The sequence below is a fragment of the Myotis nattereri genome (genome assembly GCF_964212035.1).
Source record: "Myotis nattereri genome assembly, chromosome: 2".
Classification (NCBI taxonomy): domain Eukaryota; kingdom Metazoa; phylum Chordata; class Mammalia; order Chiroptera; family Vespertilionidae; genus Myotis; species Myotis nattereri.
This window is the reverse complement of record NC_138076.1, coordinates 202,424,925-202,447,214: the sequence shown is the minus strand read 5'-3', so window position 1 is coordinate 202,447,214 and position 22,290 is coordinate 202,424,925. Positions and strand designations below refer to the sequence as shown.

At 42.8% G+C, this 22,290-nt stretch overlaps 1 protein-coding gene across 1 annotated transcript; it reads right to left on the bottom strand.

Moving 5' to 3' along the window:
* Window positions 1-26: 26 nt before the first annotated feature.
* TDG (thymine DNA glycosylase) lies at window positions 27-20,343 on the bottom strand. The gene is made up of 10 exons (XM_081085114.1): window positions 20,140-20,343; window positions 10,818-10,960; window positions 7,673-7,986; window positions 6,270-6,339; window positions 4,228-4,363; window positions 3,948-4,030; window positions 3,773-3,867; window positions 3,351-3,522; window positions 2,768-2,893; window positions 27-1,898 (listed from the first exon to the last, which is right to left on the bottom strand). The coding sequence occupies exons 1-10, from the start codon at window positions 20,160-20,162 to the stop codon at window positions 1,765-1,767; spliced, it is 1,296 nt and encodes a 431-aa protein (XP_080941240.1). The 5' UTR covers window positions 20,163-20,343; the 3' UTR covers window positions 27-1,764.
* Between the last annotated feature and the right edge of the window lie 1,947 nt (window positions 20,344-22,290).

The window sequence follows — 22,290 nt, the reverse complement described above, 5'->3', positions numbered from 1 at the left end:
ACAGAAAAGCCTGCAACTTAAGGATAATCATTCTTATATTTTTTATTGTAAAAATCATCAGACTTTCAAATGAATTTAAAAACTTTTTCAATATTTTTTAATGAAAAAGTCTCATACTGTCATGTATAGAATATATCAACATTTACTACCTGTCATTTAATGAAACACACCATTGCTGTACGCTTGCAAAGTCCTTAAACCCATTCTCTAGTAAGTGTCCATAATTTAAAGGGTATTTTCTCCACTTAAATAAAAAAAATCCATTGTAAGGCTACAAATCATTATATACCAAAGCAATACCTAGTTACATGCTTTACACAGTCCCATGAAAAAATAATTCAGTTGTTCCTAGTCCCTGATGCAAGGCGCTTCAAAGCACCCGCACAAAACATCCATGTAAACAGCAGTACAGTACATGATTTAAATAACATGAATGACTCCTACACAGCTTGATCCAGACTAAAGGAAAAATAAAATTCATCACAGCCAGCAGCTAAACAGCATGTTAAGTTTCACAACAAGGATTTGTTTCTCTTATTATAAAAAAAGAACGGCATATAACCTTTTAGAAAAACACCTTTTGATAAATATTTCCATATTGAAAAGCATGCTCTGTGGGTATAAGTGATCAAGGGGAGATGCAAATAGCATTTCCAAACACCCAGGTTTATATCTGCCTGGCAGAGAAGTCTGGACTATCTGTAGCACCTTGGAAAATGCATTAAAAATCACAAAGGTACATTACTTAAAAACTAACCTTGCATAAGGTTAACATAGTCCACAGTAACAAAGAACAATGATGCAGAGACAGAAGTTTGTAAATTACTGGCTTATGAGATTTAACTAGCAAGAAAATTTCTGTCTTAATTATAGTAGCACATCTCATGTACATAAAGCACCAGTTTAAAAAAGATTATCGAACACCTCCGGCATCTTGCCGCTCAGCCTGAAAATTCATTTCTCATCACTTGCCATGTTACACCCCTAAAGCCGAGGAAGATGAAATTCGAACTGAAAGAGAAATTCAGTTCCTTCCCTATCGAGTGTATGTCTCTCAAGTAAAACAGATGAAGTAACAACATTTAAAAGGTCTGCTGCATTCCCTGGAGCCCACCATCCCAGCAGAGTAGGTTCTGCCTATTAGAGAACTAACACACAGGGTGAGGAGGCCAAAGCCAGGGTTGGATGCCCTGTCACGTAAGGCCAGGTTGGTCTTGCTGCTGCAAGGCCACGCTCTACGTTTGTACTAGAAAGCAACTCTTACAAACGATCACCATTGGTAAAGAGGTCTGAGTGTGAACGTGACTCCAGAGGCTTAACTTCACATGAAAATCCACACATCTGCCTATTTACCAGTGGCAACTCTTATTAACAGCATGCCCTTCTTAGGCATAAGAGGGGTAATGGTGTTTCTAGGTTTATGCACAGTGAATAATCAAATATAAATATTCAGACTGTTGCATTTCTTAAATTACAGTTTGAAAGTGACACCCCCCAAAAAATCACTTTCTTCCTAAATGAAAAAGCCTCTATAAAATGCTGGAATGATGGTTCATTCAAATACAAAAACTCATATACAAAAAAATCCTAAATGTTCCTTCCAAACTACCTAGGTTCATACAGTTGATTCTACCACACAACTGTACTATGGATACATCACCAGAGGAAAACACTAATAAAATACTTCAGTTAGCAAACTGAGGGACACTTCCTGACAACTGCAATAAAACTGCAGCATTGGAGCAGGGCTGAGAAGCACCGTGCCTAAGCAAGGTTTCCTTCCTCCTGTTCTTGCATCCCACAATGATTGTTGAAGGAAGGAATCTGGTCCGTAAACGACTGGCTCATCCACTGCCCGTTGGGAACGTCACTGAAAGTCGATTCTCCACAGTCAGCTGCTGTTGGGGAGGAAGGGGAGAGGGAGAGTGTTAGTTTCTTACATTTAAAAGCTTTAAATCAGTGGTTCTCAACCTTCCTAATGCCGCGACCCTTTAATATAGTTCCTCATGTTGTGGTGAACCCCAATTTCATTGTTACAAATTGAACATAATTAAAGCATAGTGATTAATCACAAAAACAATATGTAATTATATATGTGTTTTCCGATGGTCTTAGGCGACCCCTGTGAAAGGGTCGTTTGACCCACAGGTTGAGAACCGCTGCTTTAAATGATCAAATTAGGGGATTTTAACTGTCCAGTGAATGACAACTGTTATTAAAATAGTTAAGTAAGCTTCTTCTTCTTTTTAAATATATATAATTGATTTCAGAGAGGAAGGGAGAGGGATAGATAGAAACATCAATGATGAGAGAGAATCATTGATTGGCTGCCTCCTGCATGCCCCCTACTGGGGATTGAGCCCACAACCCAGGTATGTGCCCTTGCCTGGAATGAAACCCGGGACCCTTCAGTCCACAGGCCGACACTCTATCCACTGAGCCAAACCAGCTAGGACAAACAAGCTTCTTGAATACAGTATATTTCTGTTCTATTTTCAGGTACCGGACTAATAAGTCCTCATTTGTTATCCAAGGAGGAAAATGCAACTAAGATGACTTACTGGAGTTAGTGACTTAAAAGTAAAGAGGCTGTAAGTTTGTGTAAACATATAAATAACCATCACATTTTCTCTACGAATCACTAACCAGATTTTTATATAATAATTCCCATTCTTCAATAATTTACTCCTTTTAAAAGAACTTCCCCTACCCCTCAATCCTGACAAAAGCAAGTCTTTGAGAGAACAAACATAGGGAGGGGACATACTTAGCCCATTTGAAGAGAAGCTGCAAGGTTCACCATTGCATGGATTTGCACCATAAGCACCGCCATATGCTGCTTCATAACCCGGATCATATTTTTCTTCCTTAACAGCCATCTTCTTTGCATCCTCTGTGGGGAGGGCAAGAGATTTAAAGTTAATTTTGTACAACATGTTTAAGAGATAGCTTTATTCAGAAATCATGAGGAAGAAATCTTTTTCTTAAATATTCATGTACACTGAGATACGTCTTTTGCTATGTATGACCTTTTGCACTCTTCATATAGTATATGAGTTAACATATACTATATTAACTCATAAGAACTATGAGTTAATACTATATTAACTCTTACAGCCTATAAGATTTAATTTTGCGTGGGTTACAATGTTTCTTATATCCTCAACATCTGTAAGAGCACCGGGAAGACCTTAGTAAAAGGAGATTCTAACAGTGACTAACAGCCATTATCAGAGCACTCTGGCTGCAGATATAACTGCTTTCTCCTCTCCTGCTTTTAAATCCACAACATACTTTCTGGAGTGTATACAGACATGAAATGAAAACAAGGAGCAACAACGGGGACACACCTTGGGCAAGCTGCAGGTCAAATGTATACTGAACTTCCTGAACGTCGGTGTTTCGTTCAATGCCTTTCAATTGGTCTCTTAAGTCTTTCAACTTAATGTAGTAATGAACTTTGTCCTGGGCTCGGGGAAACTGAGCACATCTTGCACTGGATGATGGCATCACATAGCAGAGCTAGAATCGTAAAATTGGACAGTTATAGAAATCTGTTCAACCCACTGCTACGGAGATAGAAAATGTGTCTTTCTTTGGGTTCATGACTTGATACTTATTACTTTAGCAGTTTATGCAAAATTAACATAAGTGGTTGAGTTTTTCTTTTCATAGCATAGATTACAATGGGTAGGACAAATAAAAAAGGTCAACTGGCTAGAAAAAAAAATCCACTTTAAGCTGATCTGCAAATATAATTTTAAGGACTTACAGTTTCTGTGTCTGGGATCTTGTGGGGTTGAAGTCCAAATTCTAAGTTCTTAACCTTTACTCCAAAAACTTCTTTACTAAAAATTTCATAAATACCTAAAATGAAATGCAAACATATTTACATTGTCCATAATGTTAGCAAAGAAAAAAGATAAAATTTAAAAGCAAAACCTTACATTTTCCATTAAACACTGCTATTCGTGGCTGATATTTCTGTAATTTCTGCACTAGAATACGTCCTCCTTCACGAAATTCTTTACTAAAATTAAATTAAAAAGTCATAATATAAGTATGGCAATATTTATACTATACTAAATTCAGATAGCTTTCCAAGAAAGATCAAATCACATACTGTTTGTCAAGTTCAGCTAACTAGACACATATGGTATTCCTAGAGTGTACAAGGCACCAGCACGGCCAAAGTTCAGCCTATAAAAATAAATGTTATGTAATTACCTGGAGAGGTCCTTGCTGCCTGGTGTTGTCCTTTCCACCATATTGGTAAATCCAATACCATATTTTCCTGGTAAAGTGTGATCATCCATATGGTTCAGTTGGACCTCACTCAGTCCTGACATAAATAGACACTTCCCTGTGAGAAAGAGAGTTTATTTATTCCCATAGAAGGTCAAAGGTTTCTGCCCTATGGGTTGATGTAGTAGTCTATTTTTTAAAAATTGTTCTGCTTTATTTTAAAAAATATATTTTATTGATTTTTTACAGAGAGGAAGAGAGAGGGATAGAGAGTTAGAAACATCGATGAGAGAGAAACATCGATCAGGTGCCTCCTGCACACCTCCTACTGGGGATGTGCCTGCAACCAAGGTACATGCCCTTGACTGGAATCAAACCTGGGACTCTTTAGTCCGCAGGCTGATGCTCTATCCACTGAGCCAAACCGGTTAGGGCATGCTCTCTTATATTTTTATAGTTGACAGTATTATAGATGTCCCCCATTTGCCCCTCTCCACCCAGTCCCCACCCCACCCCAGGCCGTTATGGCATTACTGTTTGTCTCCATGGGCTAAGCATATATACATATATATTCTTTGATTAATCCCTTCCAGTCCCTTTCCACCTTCCTCCCTTCTGAGATATGTCCATTGATTTATATCCTATTCTTGAAATTTAAAATTTTTTTAAAATATTATAACATAGATCAAAAACCGTATCAAACAATTACTGTGTGCTAGGTACCATGCTAAGCCCTTTGCCTGTATTATCTTATTTAATCATCATACTTATGAGATATTACTATTATCATTCCCTTTTCATAGGGGAGTTAGGATAAAGGCCTGTCAAGAATATACATCTAGTCAGTATAGGAAACTCTGAAACAGCTCTCCTTTCTTATCATTGGTGATACCACCACCTGCCCGGGAATACCTCAAACAGGTAAACATACACTGATGGGCTTGACAGTGGAGAAAATGAAAAGTTCAAAATTCCCTAGGAAAAAACTTTTTATTTTTTATTTTTTTTTAAAGATCAGAAAGACACAAGGCTATATCCATTTATTCGACTTTCTTCTCCTTTCTATGCTGTTCTGGACATTTTTAGCAGAAAAAAACTTTTTAAATAATGGAGACAATATGCTATTCATTCCAAAAACACATTACTATCATTTGCCCTAAATATTTTTTTTAATTTTTAATCATTATTATTATTATTTTTTATGGAGAGGAAGGGAGAGGGAGAGTTAGAAACATCGATGAGAAACATCGATCAGCTGCCTCCTGCACACCCCCTACTGGGGATGTGCCTGCAACCAAGGTACATGCCCTTGACTAGAATCGAACCTGGGACCCTTCAGTCTGCAGGCTGACGCTCTATCCACTGAGCCACACCGGTCAGGGCTGTCCTAAATATTTTTTATGTTATTCTTAGATCACCCACTAGCTGCTAGTTCCCGAGGGCCTACAGCATGCCTTGTTCCATTAGGCATGCTGACAAGACGACTGGTATACAGGACAATTCAATAGTTATACATGGTTTTAAAGCTCACTCGACAAGTATGAAGGTCTTTAATACTATTTTCTGCTAGATATGGAGTTTCTGTACAGAATGTCTCCAATCACAGCACTTCTCAACTTGACTGCCAATGAGCAAGCATTTCATCTCTCCTAGAAATGCGATGGCCATCAGCAGAAATCTGCAAGAGTCAGTGTTCTGTCTGCACTGGCTCAGCGATGCACTATGGCTGCTACATCAATAGGTGACAACTAAAAAAACCCTTTAAAAAAGTAGTAACACTCACTTGAAACAATCCAAACAAAGGAGGAAGTACTCCTTTTCATGCCCCTCTACTCTTGGAAACCAAGTGACATGTCATTCCAAACCTTCTTTGTGTATACACACATAGAAATCATGGATGTATATTGATACATATATACAATCTCTCTTATTAAAAACACAATTTGGCTTAAAAAAACAACCCAAACTATTAACACAGGTATCGAGTTTAAAATTACAGTAATAATAAAAAAGCAACCACTTACAAAAATGGTTTCCAGGTCCAGGGTAATGATGCCCTTTGTAAGCAGCCATCAGTCCCGGGTTTATACCAATCTAAAAAAATGTTCATACATTTTAGTAGGGTGTAAGGGCGACAGAGTGGTGGACAAAATTGAATTTATTAAAAGTGTAATCTGACATCATACGCAGTATCATTTACCAATTACCTCCTCTTGATCTGAATAAAGTACTCCAGTCTGAGGAAAAAAAATTTCCTTTATATTAAAAGTTATGCTGTTGTTTTTAAAAACCAGTTTGATTCCCTCATATCCCCAGGACCCACCCCCACCCACTGGGCTGGAAAGAAAGAGGCTCTGGAGCAGGGGCCCTCAAACTTTTTTTTTTTTTTTTTACAGAGAGGAAGGGAGAGAGATAGAGAGTTAGAAACATCGATGAGAGAGAGAGAAACATCGATCAGCTGCCTCCTGCACATCTCCTACTGGGGATATGCCCGCAACCAAGGTACATGCCCTTGACCGGAATCGAACCTGGGACCCTTCAGTCCACAGGCCGACACTCTATCCACTGAGCCAAACCGGTTTCGGCCTCAAACTTTTTAAACAGGGGGCCAGTTCACTGACCTTCAGACCGTTGGAGGGCCGGACTATAGTTTAAAAAAAAACTATGAACAAATTCCTATGCACACTGCACATATCTTATTTTGAAGTAAAAAAAACAAAACGGGAACAAATACAATATTTGTATTTGCATGTGGCCCGCGGGCCGTAGTTTGAAGACCCCTGCTCTGGAGCCATCGGTGAGTCTGAGCCCAGGTTTAGCCACAAGTCTCCTTCTCAGCTCCCAGCAAGCAGCTGACTTCACAACATCTGCACAGCTGTCTGCATGCTGTTTCTTACAGTTACAGACAAAAATCAAAGTTCAAAATCAGTGTTACCATTCGTGGGGAACTCACAGATGTCATGCAGTCTGAGTTACATGGACTATTTAATTTAATTGAAACCCTATGAGAGAGGCACTATTATCACCTGTTTCACCAAGGAGGAAACTGGGGCTCAGGAAAGTTAAGGCTTGCCTAGGGTCATACCCATGTGGCAGGATTGGACACTGGACAACTCTACTCTGGAGCCCACCCTCTCAAACACTCCCCAGTAATAGGACCTCATGAAGGTGACATCACGTACTACCAAAAGGATTCTCAGAAACGGTTCTTTTCAGCAAAATTATTTGCAAGGATAAAGGTTAAGTTAATCCACCAATCTCCTATATTATAAAAGGCCAGTGACCGTAACGCTGTAACGACCAAACGACCGGTCACCAGGAGGTGCATTGATGGGTCCCGCAGCACAGCGGGTCTGAGTCTTGTGCAATTTCGCGTGCTGGGCCTCTAGTGCTATTTATAAAACCAAATGAGAACAGAAATCCTTACAATCACAATGTCCAGATTGAAGGTCAAAATGTCCGGGAGCGTCTTGGTCAAAAGTTCAGCTTCTGAAACACCATTAAAACGGTCAACTTTTCTCTTCACTTTAAACGTGTCTGTAATTTTTTCTTGCTTTTCTTTTGATTTTGCAGACTTGGCAGACTTCTTGGCCTCAGCAGGTTTCTTGGCCTCGGTGGCTTTCTTGGCCTCAGCGGCTTTCTTGGCCTCGGCAGGCTTTTGGGCCTTGGCAGTTTTCTTGGGTTCTGCTGGTTTTTTTGGTTGTCTTGTTCTGGGTTTTCTTTTCCTTCCTTTGGGAGCCTCTGAAACACAATGATTTCCAGGATGTGATGCAGAAAACCGCAACTGCAAAGCCCTGGCAGTTTTCCAGAAAAGCCACCCTATCCACATCCTTTTCACCTTTCTCCTCAATCTCCAAGTGCCAGTTTCCTCTACAATGTCTTCCCCTTGCTTCACCCTCCAACTGGGTTCGTGTGGCCCCATCCACGACCCTCCCTCCTCTGCTGGCTGTTGTTGGGATGAGACCTCCATCAGAATCACCAATTGATTTTCTACACAATCTTACCTAGCATCTTGGCCTCCCCTGGGATACAAAGCATCTATGTACTATTTTATAGGAATTCTACACGTAAATACATGAATAGCTAAGTTAACAAATGACAGAAAAAGTAGACAGCGAAACAGGGAGGAAGGGAAACAGCTTAACTCAATTTCCCCATAATTCCAGCAGTAGACAGCCTCAAAAGCAAGGCCTGTGGGCTTGTTTTAGAGGTTCTGAGTGTCTGTTCCACACACACGTGCAGAGTTCTGAACTCAGGTGCTGAAGAGGAAACCTCAGGCTGGCAGTAGGAATCTGATCTCAGGACCTAATGCAGAGCTTCTCAGTCTTGGCACTACTGACATCTTACACTGAATGATTTTTGGTTGTGGGAGACTGTTCTGTATATTATAAAATGTTTAACATTCTATATATTTTAAAAATATATATATTTTTTATTGATTTCAGAGAGGAAGGGAGAGGGAGAGAGAGACAGAAACATCAATGATGAGAATCACTGACTGACTGCCTTCTACACACTCCCCACTGGGGATCAAGACTGCAACCCAGGCATGTGCCCTGACCAGGAATCGAACCGTGACCTCCTGGTTCATGGGTCATTGTTCAACCTCTGAGTCACATGGGCTGGCAACATTCTATATTTAATAACAGCCTTGGCTTCTGCCCACTAGATGCCAGTAGCATCCAGCCAGTCATGACAATCAAAGGTGTCTCCAGACAATACAAACGTCCCTAGAGGGCAAAATCATCTTTGGTCACAAACCACTGTCCTAAAATATCTGACAGGAAGCCTTGGTTTTCTAACCTTAGTTCTCTAACATCTGTCTTATAACTTCTCAGGCTCCTCCCCCATTCTACTACTATTTGGCATTTCTCCACCCTAGCCTCTCGTCCTTCCTTTTTTCTACCTCACACTGCTTTAGCCACTCCTATGCCAAGAGATCCACCTCCACTGGCTTGTAGCTGGGGAAGCCCGAGTGCTGCCTGCCCAGAAAAAAAGCGGTCAAGGGCAGGGGTATCCCCAACGCAGTGAAGGGAGGCATGTTCCTGGGATCATAACCTGGAACTTGGAGCACATTTCTTATGCAATACAGCTGCCCTAGAGAGAGCAGCTGGAGAGGAGCTCTCCATCTCCCCACCCCCAAATCTGTTCTCCTTTCTTCTAATTCTCTAGCTTGGTGAATGGTACCTCCTTCATCCAACTGTCTAGGAATTATTTCCAGATTCCTTTTCCTCCTTGTCTCCCCATGAAATCCATCTACCATGGCCAGTAATTCTACCTCTGGAGTAGTTCCTAATTCTGTCCTTCTCCACCCCTTTACATCCTCCTCATTTTGTCCCCAGATTATTCAAAGGATCTCTAATCCACTCCTTACCTCCAAGTTCTGCTTGTTTTCTACCACCCATTCTATCCTCTGTAATACCTGAGGCTGATATTTTCAAATGCCACTAGACTACGCCACTACCTACCTACATTCTCTCAACAGCTCCCTATTGCCTTCAGAACAGGATATACATCTTTTAGGCTAAACAAGCCTCAATGCCCCCTTTCCAGCCTCGTCTCTCACCATTTCTTTGCTATACCCCAGACTCCCATGTCAGAATCACTGTTTTTTAACTGTCGTGCTTCTTCTTGTCTGTGTTTTGTGCATGCTTCCCTCCACCTGGAACTTCCCCAGCCCTTTCTTCCTGGGGATAACGTCTCCTTCCCCTGGAGTTTCTGAGCTCTGGGAAGCTGCCTCTGAGCCTCAGTCTGAGTTAGGTGTCAATGCCATGAGCTCTCACAGCATCCTACGCCGCTCTTCACTGCTCTGTGTGCTGAGCCATGACGTGTATTTACTTATTATTTTCCCCTACTAGATTATGAGATATTCTAGAGCAGGATCCATATCCCTTTTCAAAAATATGTTTTATTGATTTCAGAGAGAGGAAGGGAGGGAGAGAGAGGAAGAGGGAGGGAGGGATGGGAGGGGGGAGGGAGGGAGGGAGGGAGAGAGAGAGAGAGAGAGAGAGAGAGAGAGAGAGAGAGAGAAATAAATATCCACTGGCTGCTTCCCACACACCCTCCCTGGGGATCAAGCCTGCAACCAAGTTATGTGCCCCAACCAGGTACTGAACCAGAGACACTTAGGTACATGGGACAACACCCAACCAATAAAGCCATACCAGCCAGGACAGGATCCATGTTCCCCCCCCTTCTGCCCCACAAACCTACAGTGCCTGGCAGATACTAAGTACCTAAAAAGTGGGTTAAATTTTTTAACACTAGCCAGGCTGGCATGGCTCAGTGGTTGAGCATTGACCAATGAATCAGGAGGTCGCGGTTCGATTCACGGTCAGGGCACATTCTTGGGCTGTGGGCTCAATTCCCAGTAAGGAGGGTGCAGGAGGCAGCCGATCAATGATTCTCTCTCATCATTGATGTTTCTCTCTCTCTCTCTCTCTCTCCCTTCCTCTCTGAAATCAATAAAAAAATTTTTAAAAAATTTTAACACTAAAATTCATCATTAAACCCTTTCTTAAAAAGTAGGCTAATCCAATAGCTACTTTTCTATGCTCTCCTGGTGCAACTACCTTGTTCAGGTGCCTGAGCAGGAGCTGGCTCTGGAACTTCCGCTGGCATCTGCGCTGTGTCCATAACTTCCATGTTGGGAGCCTCGGCCATCATTTGTTGAAATGGAAATGTGTAAAAAGCTTGAGCTTGCTGAAGAGAATAGCTGAAAGAACAATTAAATTAAGAGAAGAGGGTAAAATTACCCAAATGTAAGTTTAAAGGATCAGCTGTACGTAACTTTTCAGGATCCAAGTATGTTGAAACCAGAATGTGGTATTTATTTGGAGTTGACAACGGGTCAAAGTGAGGAGGAAGATCTAGTCTCATATGTACACACTCACCCAACCTTTACGAACCAACACTAATTCACTCTCACACTGTTTAATGGCAAGATGTGTCCTCAACACAACTTACCAGTCCGTCAAGTCAGCCTGCACTTTCCCTGAGATGAGATCATGGGAATTTCTAGCAGGGAGACACAAAAGGCCCACAAGTCCACACAGGAACACAAAAACAATTTGTGTTACTACCATCAGTATTGAATCCTCTAATCTAACCCTCCCCTGGCCTAACTTTCCCCCCAATTTTGATATAACATTGTGTAAGTTAAAGATGTACAACATGTTGATTTGATACACTTACATACAGGGTGGGGCAAGAGTAGGTTTGCTGTTGTGAGTACACGAAATACAATTTATTCTTGTATTATTATTTACTAGGGGCCCAGTCACGAATTCGTGTATCTTGAAAGAAACTGTGGGCTGTGAGGCTGCAGTGGGCACAGGGGTGGGTCTTGGCCCATCCTCTGCGCCCCTGCCCAGCCTCGCCTGCTGTGGCCCCTAGTCCCTGTCTGCCAGCAGCCCCGCTCCCGCTGCTCCCATGCACTGATGGCACCAGCCCCGCTTGCACCCACTGATGGCGCGAAGCAACTGGGGCCAGCACCAGCAGTGGGTGCAAGTGGCGGATGCTGGTCCGATTGTCCCTCAGGAGCAAGGGGAGGTGGAGAATCCCTTAGGGGCAATTGGGGCTGGCAGCCACTGCTCGCACCCATTGACGGCACAGAGCAATCGGGACTGGTGCCAGGTGCTGGTAGTGGGTGCAAGTGGCGGGTGGGACCGCGGTGTGCGGGAGCAAAAAATTTTCAGTAACCACCAGAGGCTCGCCCTGATGACAGCGACCAGTGCCACGCCTTGGTCTGGCAACCCTGTTCATCAACCGCACCATCCCACCGCGGCCAACGCCTGCTATGTTCCGTGCTCTGCTGTCTGCTGCCAATGCCCGCCATGTTCCGCACGCACCCCCTGTGGTCAGTGCACATCACAGTGACCGGTTGTTCCGCTGTTTGGCCTATTTGCATATTAGCCTTTTATTATGTAGGATTAACTAGAGGCCCAGTGCACAAAATTCATCCACGGGTAGGGTCCCTAGGTCTGGCTGGCGATCAGGGCCGATCGGGGCCTTCTGGCTGCTGGCCGGGGCCTTCCTCATTCCACGCCACCCCCTGGTGGTCAGTGCACGTCATCGAACTCCTGGTCTCCCGGTTGAACTCCTGAGGGAACACTTTGCATATAAGCCGTGTGTGTGTGTGTGTGTGTGTGTGTGTGTGTGTGTGTAGATAGATAGATATAGATTATTGTCTCACTTTATATATGGACAACTATAAATCTACGTTTGCCCCACCCTGCATTGCACAGTGCTGCTCGCCATGGAACAGCCTTAGCTAACACCTCCATCATGTCACATAATCACCATATTTCTTTTTTGTAATGAGAACGTTTAAGATCTATTCTCTTAGCAACCTTCAAGTAAATAACATTGCGAGATCATGTGCAGTTTGCCCTCTGGAAATTCTAGTAAAACGAACTGTAACTTTTGGCTGGGGCTAATGCCAGTTTCCGAGAGGCTAACAGCGCTTTCGGTTAGAATATAGAAAAGTAAAGACATGTGGTCACAGTAAATGAGTGGCCAAAGAATGCACGAGGTCTGCTCTTTGTCATATTATCAGGAAGGCAACCTACCACCTCCCCCTCCACCATGTTTCTTGCTACCACTCTCAGAATTCAACAGATGTTGAGTACTTCACAAAAATCCAAACCTAAGCTCTGGCTGGGTAGCTCAGTTGGTTAGAGTGTCGGCCCAATACGCCAAGGTTGCAAGTTCGATTCCCAGTCAGGGCACATACAAGAATCAACCAATGAATGTATAAATAAGTGGAACAGCAAAATTGATGTCTCTCTCTCTCTCTCTCTCTCTCTCCCTCCCTCCCTCCGTCCCTCCCTCCCTCTCTCCTTCCCTCCCTCAATACATAAACATTTTTAAAAGTAAAGAAAAATCCAAACTTAAAGCATATAAAAATTGGGGAAACACCATTCACATTACAAAAGGGCTCTGAACTTAAAAATAAATGTTTTCATTGATTTTAGAGAGAGAGGAAGGGAGAAACATTGATCAGCTGACTCCCGTACCAGGAATCAAACCCACAAAATAGGCATGTGCCTGACCAGAAATTGAACCTTTTGGTACACAGGACAACGCTCAAGCAATGAAGCCACACTGGACAGGGCAAGGACTCCAGACTTTAAAAAATAGATTTCTGAAATATGGCTCCCTTAGCATACTTAGGGGGTCACTAAGGATCTTCAGAAATTCTGGGGCTCAGAAATGAAAAATTAATATTTTCAAAATCAGCTGATTGAAGTAAAAAATAATGAAGAAAAATACCTGGAGCTTTATTTTATATATCAATTTTGAAAGAAATCTAGAAATTTATCTAGAATACTGATGTGTCCCTTAATCTTTTAAAAACTATCTCTGGCACTTTACAGTAAATTAAATTAGAACAGACACAAAAATAAAGCTATGGAAAATAAAATGTGTGAGTTCTAAAGTAACACTATCTTTGAGTGTTAAATTTAGCCTGATCAACTTACAGCCAGAACAAAAGGAAACAGGGTGGGTTACAACATTCTTTTAGTTGGCAGAAGAAAGCATGACATCTGTACAAAAACCTTCATGAACTTGAATGCTAGGCAACTAAAGAGTTCTGAGTAATCTCATTTTCTTTTATGTAATAATAAATTTGTAAACGTAAATTTCTTTCATCCTTAATGTTAAAATACCTCTTAAATACACTGCTGTCTTTGTATATGGTAACTGCCACTTCATAACTCAGAATTCTGCAATATTTATGAACAATAATTGTCTCTGTACAAGGGGAAGAGCCACAAAAGAGCAGCTAGTCAAGTCATTCATCCTCGAGAGCTCTGTTGCCTCACCATGAAAATGAGGTGAGATTTGGTGACTTCTCCATACATGAAGGATGCATAGAAAATAGGACCAAATCTGTCCAGATTCCAGACACACCCCAAAGAGCTTTTATTGTCTATAATTCCCTGATCTCAAACTTATAAGTATGAATGACTTTACTTGCCCTTCTTCACTTGTCCCTTTCATTTATGTCTGTCCCCACCTGCTGGATGCCACCTGTCTCCTTTCCCTGCCGCTAACCCCTTCCTCTCTCCTAGCCTCCAAGTGCACCCCCTTTCTCTGGAACAGCAGTGCTCAAAGGGCTGATTTTTACAGTTGTTTGAAATTTTTAAGTGTTGAGTGTTTCCTTCCACGTCCTGCATGGAGTAGGGTTCGGTATCTGAAAGAGGAGCCGCACAACAAATGAGAGAAAAAGACACGAGATAATTTTGCAATATTGGAGGTCCAGGCGGGCAAGTCCAACTCAAGGAGAGGGACTTCCTTTGTGCTCAGGCCTCACCAAGTTTTTATTGATCTGGGATGCACCCATAGCCTAGCCCTTAGGCAGGCGACCCGCCATGAACAGGCAGACTGGCCCATCAGCAAGGATTTACATAATAAATGGGGGAATAGTTTCAGCTACCACTGTCTGGACAAACAGAGGTGGCGCCTAGCTCCGAGCTTTGCTAGGGCTTCAAAGGCACCCAGCCTTGGGGGGAGGAGGGGGTTTCGGGGAGTTCTCTGTCTATGCTTATCAGATAGTGAAGGCAATAAACAGTTTCCCACAGATAAGCTGAGTTTTTCCTGATGAACTGTCTATTTTCCGACAGTCTTTCTCAAACATACACACATGCGTACACGTACACACATATACCCAGCTGATTGAGGAGTTCAGTTCAGATTTTCCTGTAGTTAAACTAACTCTTTAAGGTTTTCCCTAAAAGAAACAACTTCAACCTCTTTAATCTGCAATTATTTTCCACTACTTTAAAGTTTTAGGTTGCTCTTTCCAAATACATTTGTTTTAATCCATTTGGGCTGCTACAACAAAATATCACAGACTGGATGGATAACGAACAACAAATATTTATTTCTCAGTGTTGGAGGTTGGAAAGTCCCCTTTCCAGGCACCAGGAGATTCAGTATCTGGCCAGGGCCTGATTCTGGGTTCACACGTCAGAAAGAGTGACACATCTCTCTCGGGACCTTTTTTTTTTTAAACCTCACTCAAGGTTATTTTTTGCATAGAGGGGGGAGGGGGGCAAAGAGAGAAAGAGAAAGAAACATCGATGTGAGAGAGACACATCGACTGGTTGCTTCTCCCATGTGCCCTGAACAGGGACAGGAATCGAACCTGTGACCCCCACGCTCTAACCAGTGAACAAAACTGGCCAGGGCTTGGGACCTGTTTTACTATAAGGGCATTAATCCCATTTAGGAGGGCTCTGAACTCATGACCTAATCACCTCCCAAAGGCCACCCCACCTACAAATACCATCACATTGAAGACTGTGAGGTTTCAACATATGAATTTTGGAAGGACACAAATATTCAGTCTATGGCAACGTTTTATTATCTTCATTTAAACAAGCATATACAACACTGAATACTTATAAAAGTAACAATCAACACTAAATAATCCATAAGCTCAAATACAAAGGACTAGTTATGTAACTATGATGGAATACCATCATAACTATTTACTTTTGTTTATTTATTTATCTTTATTGTTGAAAGTATTACAGATGTCCACTTTGTGGGTTGTTTTTTCCATTGACCCCCTCCACCCCATACCAGCCCCTCCCAGGCTTTCACCAGACTATTGTCTGTGTCCATGGGCTATATAAATATGCATACAAGTTCCCCAGTTAATCTTCCTGCCCCACCTCCACCCCTAGTTTCCCTCTGAAATTCGTCAGCCTGTTCCATGCTTCTATGTCTCTGGAACTATTTTGTTCATCAGTTTATTTTGTTCATTAGATTCCACATATGAGTGAGATAATGTGATACTTATCTTTCTCTGACTGGCTTATTTCACTTAGCATAAAACTCTCCAGTTTCATTCATCCTGTCAAAAACGGTAAGAGTTGGTTCACATTGTATTACATTGTGTAAATGTATCACAGCTTTTTTACCCACTCATCTACTGATGGGCACTTGGGCTGTTTCCAATCTTAGCTATTGTAAATTGCGCTGCTATGAACATAGGGATACATTCATTCTGATTGGTATTTTGGGTTTCTTAGGATATATTACTAGAAGTGGGATTGCTGGGTCAAATGAGAGTTCCATTTTTAATTTTTTGAGGAAACTCCACCCTGTTTTCCAGTCTGCATTCTCACCAGCAGTGTACTAGGGTTCCCTTTTCTCCACATCCTCACCAACACTGGTTGTTTGTTGATGACAGCCATTCTGACAGGTGGTGTTTTAATTTGCATCTCTGATGATAAGTGATGTTGAGCATTTTTTCATATGTATCTTGGCCAATTGTATGTCCTCTTTGGAAAAGTATCTATATAGGTCGTCCGCCCATTTTTTGGTTGGACTATTTGTCTTCCTTTTGTTGAGTTGTATGAGTACCTTATATATTTTGAAAATTAACCCCTTATCAGATGTATCATTGGCAAATATGTTCTTCCATGCGGGGGGCTCTTTTTTCAGTTTGCTGATGGTTTCTTTTGCTGTGCAGAAGCTTTTTATTTTTTTTTTTATTTTTTTTTTATTTTTTTTAGAAGCTTTTTATTTTGATGCAGCCCCATTAGTTTTCTTTGCCCTAGGATATGTATTACATATTGCTATGAGAAATGTCTGAGATTTTGCTGCCTATGATTTCTTCTAAGATTTTTATGGTTTCACGACTTACATTTAAGTTTTTTATCCATTTTGAGCTTAATCTTGTGTATGGTGTAAGTTGGTGATCTAGTTTCATTTTTATTTTTTTTTGCATGTTCCTGTCCAATTTTCCCAGCACCATTTATTGAAGAGGCTGTCTAAACTCCATTGTATATCCTTGCCTCCTCTGTCAAATATTGAGTGTAATGGCTTGGTTGCTTTCTGGGGTATCTGTTCTGTTCTTTGTGCCTGTTCTTATGCCAGTACCAGACTGTTTTGAGTGCAGTGGCTTTGTAGTGTAACTTGGTATCTGGTATTGTGATTCCTCTAACTTTGTTCTTTCTCAAGATTGCTGCAGTTATTCGGGATTTTTTTGGTTCCATATGAATTTATGGAGTGTTGTTCTAGATCTGTGAAATATGCCATTGCTATTTTAATAGGGATTGCACTGAATGTATAGATTGCTTTGGGTAGTATGATTCCATCATAACCATTTAAAGGCTACATTCAATAATGCTTAAGTGTGTGTATTCACCATGTATTACTGGGTACTCACTGTGCACATTCACTAGAAACTGTAAACACAAAGATATATAATAAGCCAAAGTCCCCAGTTCATTTAACTACTCTTCATATAGTATGACTTCAAATTTCCTCACTATTTGGTCATTATTGGTGCTCAGAAGCAAACAAACAAACAAAAATACTTCAGATATAGCCTCATCATCCTGAAACCGAGCCGGGCTATCTACTTCCTCATTCTGGAGACACAGTACAGAACCCGATACATTAGCTGTAGGGCACTCACAGTATCCAGTCGATTCATACTGAGTTCACCATCAATGAAAACTGCCTTTTTATCATCTCTCACGTGTACCATTGATTTTTCCACACCTCAGCAAAACATTGTGTCTCTTTTTGTAAAAGCTGATTCACCATTCCAGCAGGTTGGGATTGATCAGGATTCTGATTCAACCCATCCACTCCACAAAGCGGTCCCAGAGTTAGGTCAGGGACACATTTTATAATTTCATCAACTTCTGAAAAGTACAAAGTTGGGGTAGAACGAAATGGCACATCAGTACAGACTTCCCTTCAGCCTGCATTTGACTCTTTCGGTTGTAAACCAGCTTTGATTTCACCTAATTAGACTGCTATCAGTCTATTTTCATCGCGCGCGCGCACACACACACACACACACACACACACAGTGGTATGGCACAATTGTTAGGGAGGCAGGCTTTGAAGCCACACTGCCTGGGTTCAAATTTCAGCACTGCCACTTCTAGCTCTGTAGGCAAGTTCCTTAACCTCTTTGTGCCCCAGATTCCACATCTGTAAAATGGGAATAGTTGCACCTAATTTACTGGTTATGAGGATTAAAGTAAGTAACCTGTGCAAAACACTTAAAACAGTGCCTGGCATGTAATAAGTTTGCCATAACAACAAAAACAGGAGATGATTAAATATTTTAGGTACCTTCTCTCATCCCTCCTGATGTTGTCTACTCTAGTTGTCATTAGCTAAAAGGGAATGACCTAGCTTGGTGGCTCTTGCTTTTTTCTGAACTTATACTATAGCCTAGTGGTCACTGGTTCCTTATAAATGTGCTCAATAACTACTGAGAAGCAAACATTTTGTTTAGGATCAAAGTCCATACGTTAAGAAGACAGATTCCACCTCTGGAAGAAACAGGGACTCATGTTTTTATTTTCGGTATTCAGGCCCCTCTCCTGTGAGAGAGAAACATCCACCGATTGCCTCCTACAAGCGCTCCAGGGCGATGGGACCCACAACCTAGGCATGTGCCCTGACTAGGAATCAAATCCACAACCCTCCACTTTACAGGATGATGCTCCACCCAAATGAATTACCCGGCCAGGGCTCTTTGAATGTTTTGAAATTACTCTCCAAAATAAAAAGCAAACTCATTATTACCCAGCATCCCATTCCACTCCTTGATTAGCATAAAGTAAGGGTAACAGGGAACCACTTTCTTTGGATTCTGGGAGCCTGTCATTTCGGAATTCCCAAGGATAAACTCCTTGCAGTATTCACGCAGAATTCTTCATATTTCCTGAGGTTAAAGTTTTGCACGCCAAAATTTAAAAAATGGTCTAAAACTCTACGGATTTAAGTGAAGACAGAATATAAGTCAGTTTTGAGCTAAACACACTACCATCCTGTTACTTTGCTTTATAAGACACTAAACAAGGTCTTAGAACATGGAATTCATTTGATGGTAGTAGGGTTTACCCAAGTTCCCACTCTGATCTGAAGTAAGATCGCAAAGGTCAGAGCGATTTCCACAAGGTCTGGCGAATTCTTTTCTTTGTAAAGTTCTTCTGCGAAAGAAGTGGAGTAACTTCACTCCAGGATTCCATCCACAAGGTCAGGATAAAGTTCCCACTTTATCTACAGGTTCTCTCCTCTCCTAAACGCTCAGGCGGTTCTGGTGGCTTAACCCTTTCCAGCTAACACGGACTCACCGCACGTCGGAACCGCATTCCAGCGACGCCCTATTTACAGACACCACCAGGCCCAGAGAAGGGAGGATTTTGCCTAAGTTCGGGGACCCATTAGCCACCGCAAGTCAGGATAAGCCTTCATAGGCCTGGCAGTATTTTATTCCAATACGGAGCATCACTTTATAAAAAGACCCTGTTGTTTACCATATCTGATTTTTTTTTTTTAATTTGGTTTTCTGCCCGTTCAAATCTCGAAATCTCTGCTTTGGCAACGTTTTCCCACACGCCTAACACTCCCCAAAGGAACGTATTAAAAATGGACTCTTAAGTTCGTCCTCAAGACCCTTGGAAGACATTTCGGTGACTTTTGGGAGCGGTGTTCACAGTCTCAGAACTCAAGAGCTCCAGGATGGCAGCGCTGGCTATCGTGCGGCCCCGGATGCTGCTTTTGGTAAATCTTGGGGTGGGAAGCCCCATAAACCTCACTACAAAATGAAACGATCACGGAGCCAAGGGCGGCCACCAGAAGCACAAAAGGAGACTGCAGGCCGCTCACTAACGCATCTGAAAGCCGGCGAGGTACCGGAAAAGGCCGAGGAGGGGCCCAGGTGCGGCGGCCCCGGGTGGGCGGGCCGGGTGCGGAGGGGCCGGCCGGCCGGCAGGCAGGCACTGCGCACGCGCGGCCCCGGCCTTTGTACCGGCGGCGGCACCTGAAGACCCCCAGCGAGCATGCGCGCCCGCGGCCGCCCGCCGAGAGGGGCGCGGGGGGAGGGGCGGCGCTCCGCCCTGGCCTTACCTGCCCGCGTTTTCCGCTTCCATGCCCGGCTGCCGCTCCCGCGGACGGCTGCTCCTGCCACGCAAGCGAGGGACTGGTCGCTGTCGTACCGTGGCGGAGGTGCAGCGGTACAATAACCAGAGGCTTGGACCCGACGGCCGGCAGAACTGGGGCCGCGGCTAGCGCTCAAGCTCCGCCCCCAGGCTCCTAGCGCCCCTCCCCCCCAGCGCAAACCCCTCTTTTGCTGGGCGCTTCCGGCTGCGCCTAGCCAAATCCCAGGACTTGTGAGGGTCACGTGTCGCAGGACAGCCCAATCAGGTTGGTCCCCCTCTGGGTTCCTCTGCCGGCCGCTTGGCCTTTCGGGAAGGGTGGAGGACAAGAATGGAGGAGGGGAGCAAGCCGCTGACGTAGGCTCCTGTCGCCCCTCCACCCCCGCGCTTCGGTGGTGGGCGGTGATGGGGGTGAATGGGTGAGGATGTCTTCTGGGGGCGCTGGGTAGGTGGGGCTGTTATGCTTGTCAGGATTATCCGGGCCTTTCCACCCCAAATTTTATCCTGATTAAAAACTGGTTTGCATTAATTATCAAGCGTGATCTGGGAGAAAGAATGTCTATGGAATCAAAGAACCTGGGAGTCCAGGCCCCTGTACTATCTTGGGCCTCCGGTTCCTAATCTGTACATTGAGGTGATTGTAAAATTGCTTTGTGAAATGTAAAACTTGACATAAATTGTTGTCTGGTTTACTTTGGATATATAAAAATATTAGCCTTTGAAGTCTATAGTAGATGTCATTCAGGCATCACGTCTTCTTTTTTTTTAAAAAAAATATATTTTATTGATTTTTTACAGAGAGGAAGGGAGAGGGATAGAGAGTTAGAAACATCGATGAGGATGTGCCCACAACCAAGGAACATACCCTTGACTGGAATCGAACCCGGGACCCTCCAGTCCGCAGGCCGACACTATCCGCTGAGCCAAACCGGTCAGGGAACGTTTTCTTTATAACCTTCCAGACTACCCCTGTGTTGTAGTGTTTTGTTTTCTCAGTGGCTCTTACAGCTAGTTTTTGTCTCATTATTTCTCAAGTTGTCACTAGTGTTTGTACAAGGACTTCATTAAATAACCCTTAATGGAGATAGCTTTTTATCTTTCTCTAGTTTGCATAATGAAAAATATGGCTGCTGTATTGGTTAGCTTTCCCTAGTTAAGCTGTGGTAACAGATGACCCCAAAAGCTCAGTGGTTTACAGAAACAAAGGTTTATTTCTCACTAACGTAACATGTGGGCTGAGAGATGGCTGTGGCTCTGTGGGTCATTTGGCTTCTTCATTCTAGGATCCAAGAAAAGGGCTTTCATGAGTAAATACACATTAATTTGTATTATGCCAATTGTTTAAAACTTTTAGTATTTTGAAACTTTTCAGAACTTTTACCAATACTGTGTCTCTTAATAGGTACTACTTAGAACCTGACTCATGGTAGGTATATTTAAACCCTGACAATTGATTTTTTTTGGTCTTCTTTTGTTAAAGCAAGTGCCTAACTTAAGCTTTGATTGCCAAGGCATTTACACTGAGTGGCCAGATTATTATGACCACCCCATTAGTACAATGAAGGGAATTAGTTATGCAAATAATAATAATAATAAAACCTTGAGAGTATTTGCTTAGGAAGTTTTCAATATTCAGTATTTTTGGAAATGTCAATGAAGTACTGATGGGGTGGTCATAATAATCTGGCCACTCAGTGTATTTCAAAGAGGCATCCACTTCATAGACTGGCTATCTAGAATAAATACATTGCCAGACACACACACACACACACTGCCAGGCATATGCACACACACACGCACGCGCACTGCCTGGCATACACACACACATGCACACTGCCACACACACACACTGCCAGACATACACACACACACTGCCAGGCATACGCACACACACACACACATGCGCGCGCACTGCCTGGCATACACACACACACACACACTGCCAGGCATACACACACACACACACGTACACACACACACACTGCCAGGCATACGCACACACACACGTACACACACACACACACACACTGCCAGGCATACGCACACACACATGCACACACACACGCACACTGCCAGATTCATACACACACATGCACACTGCCACACACACACACACACACTG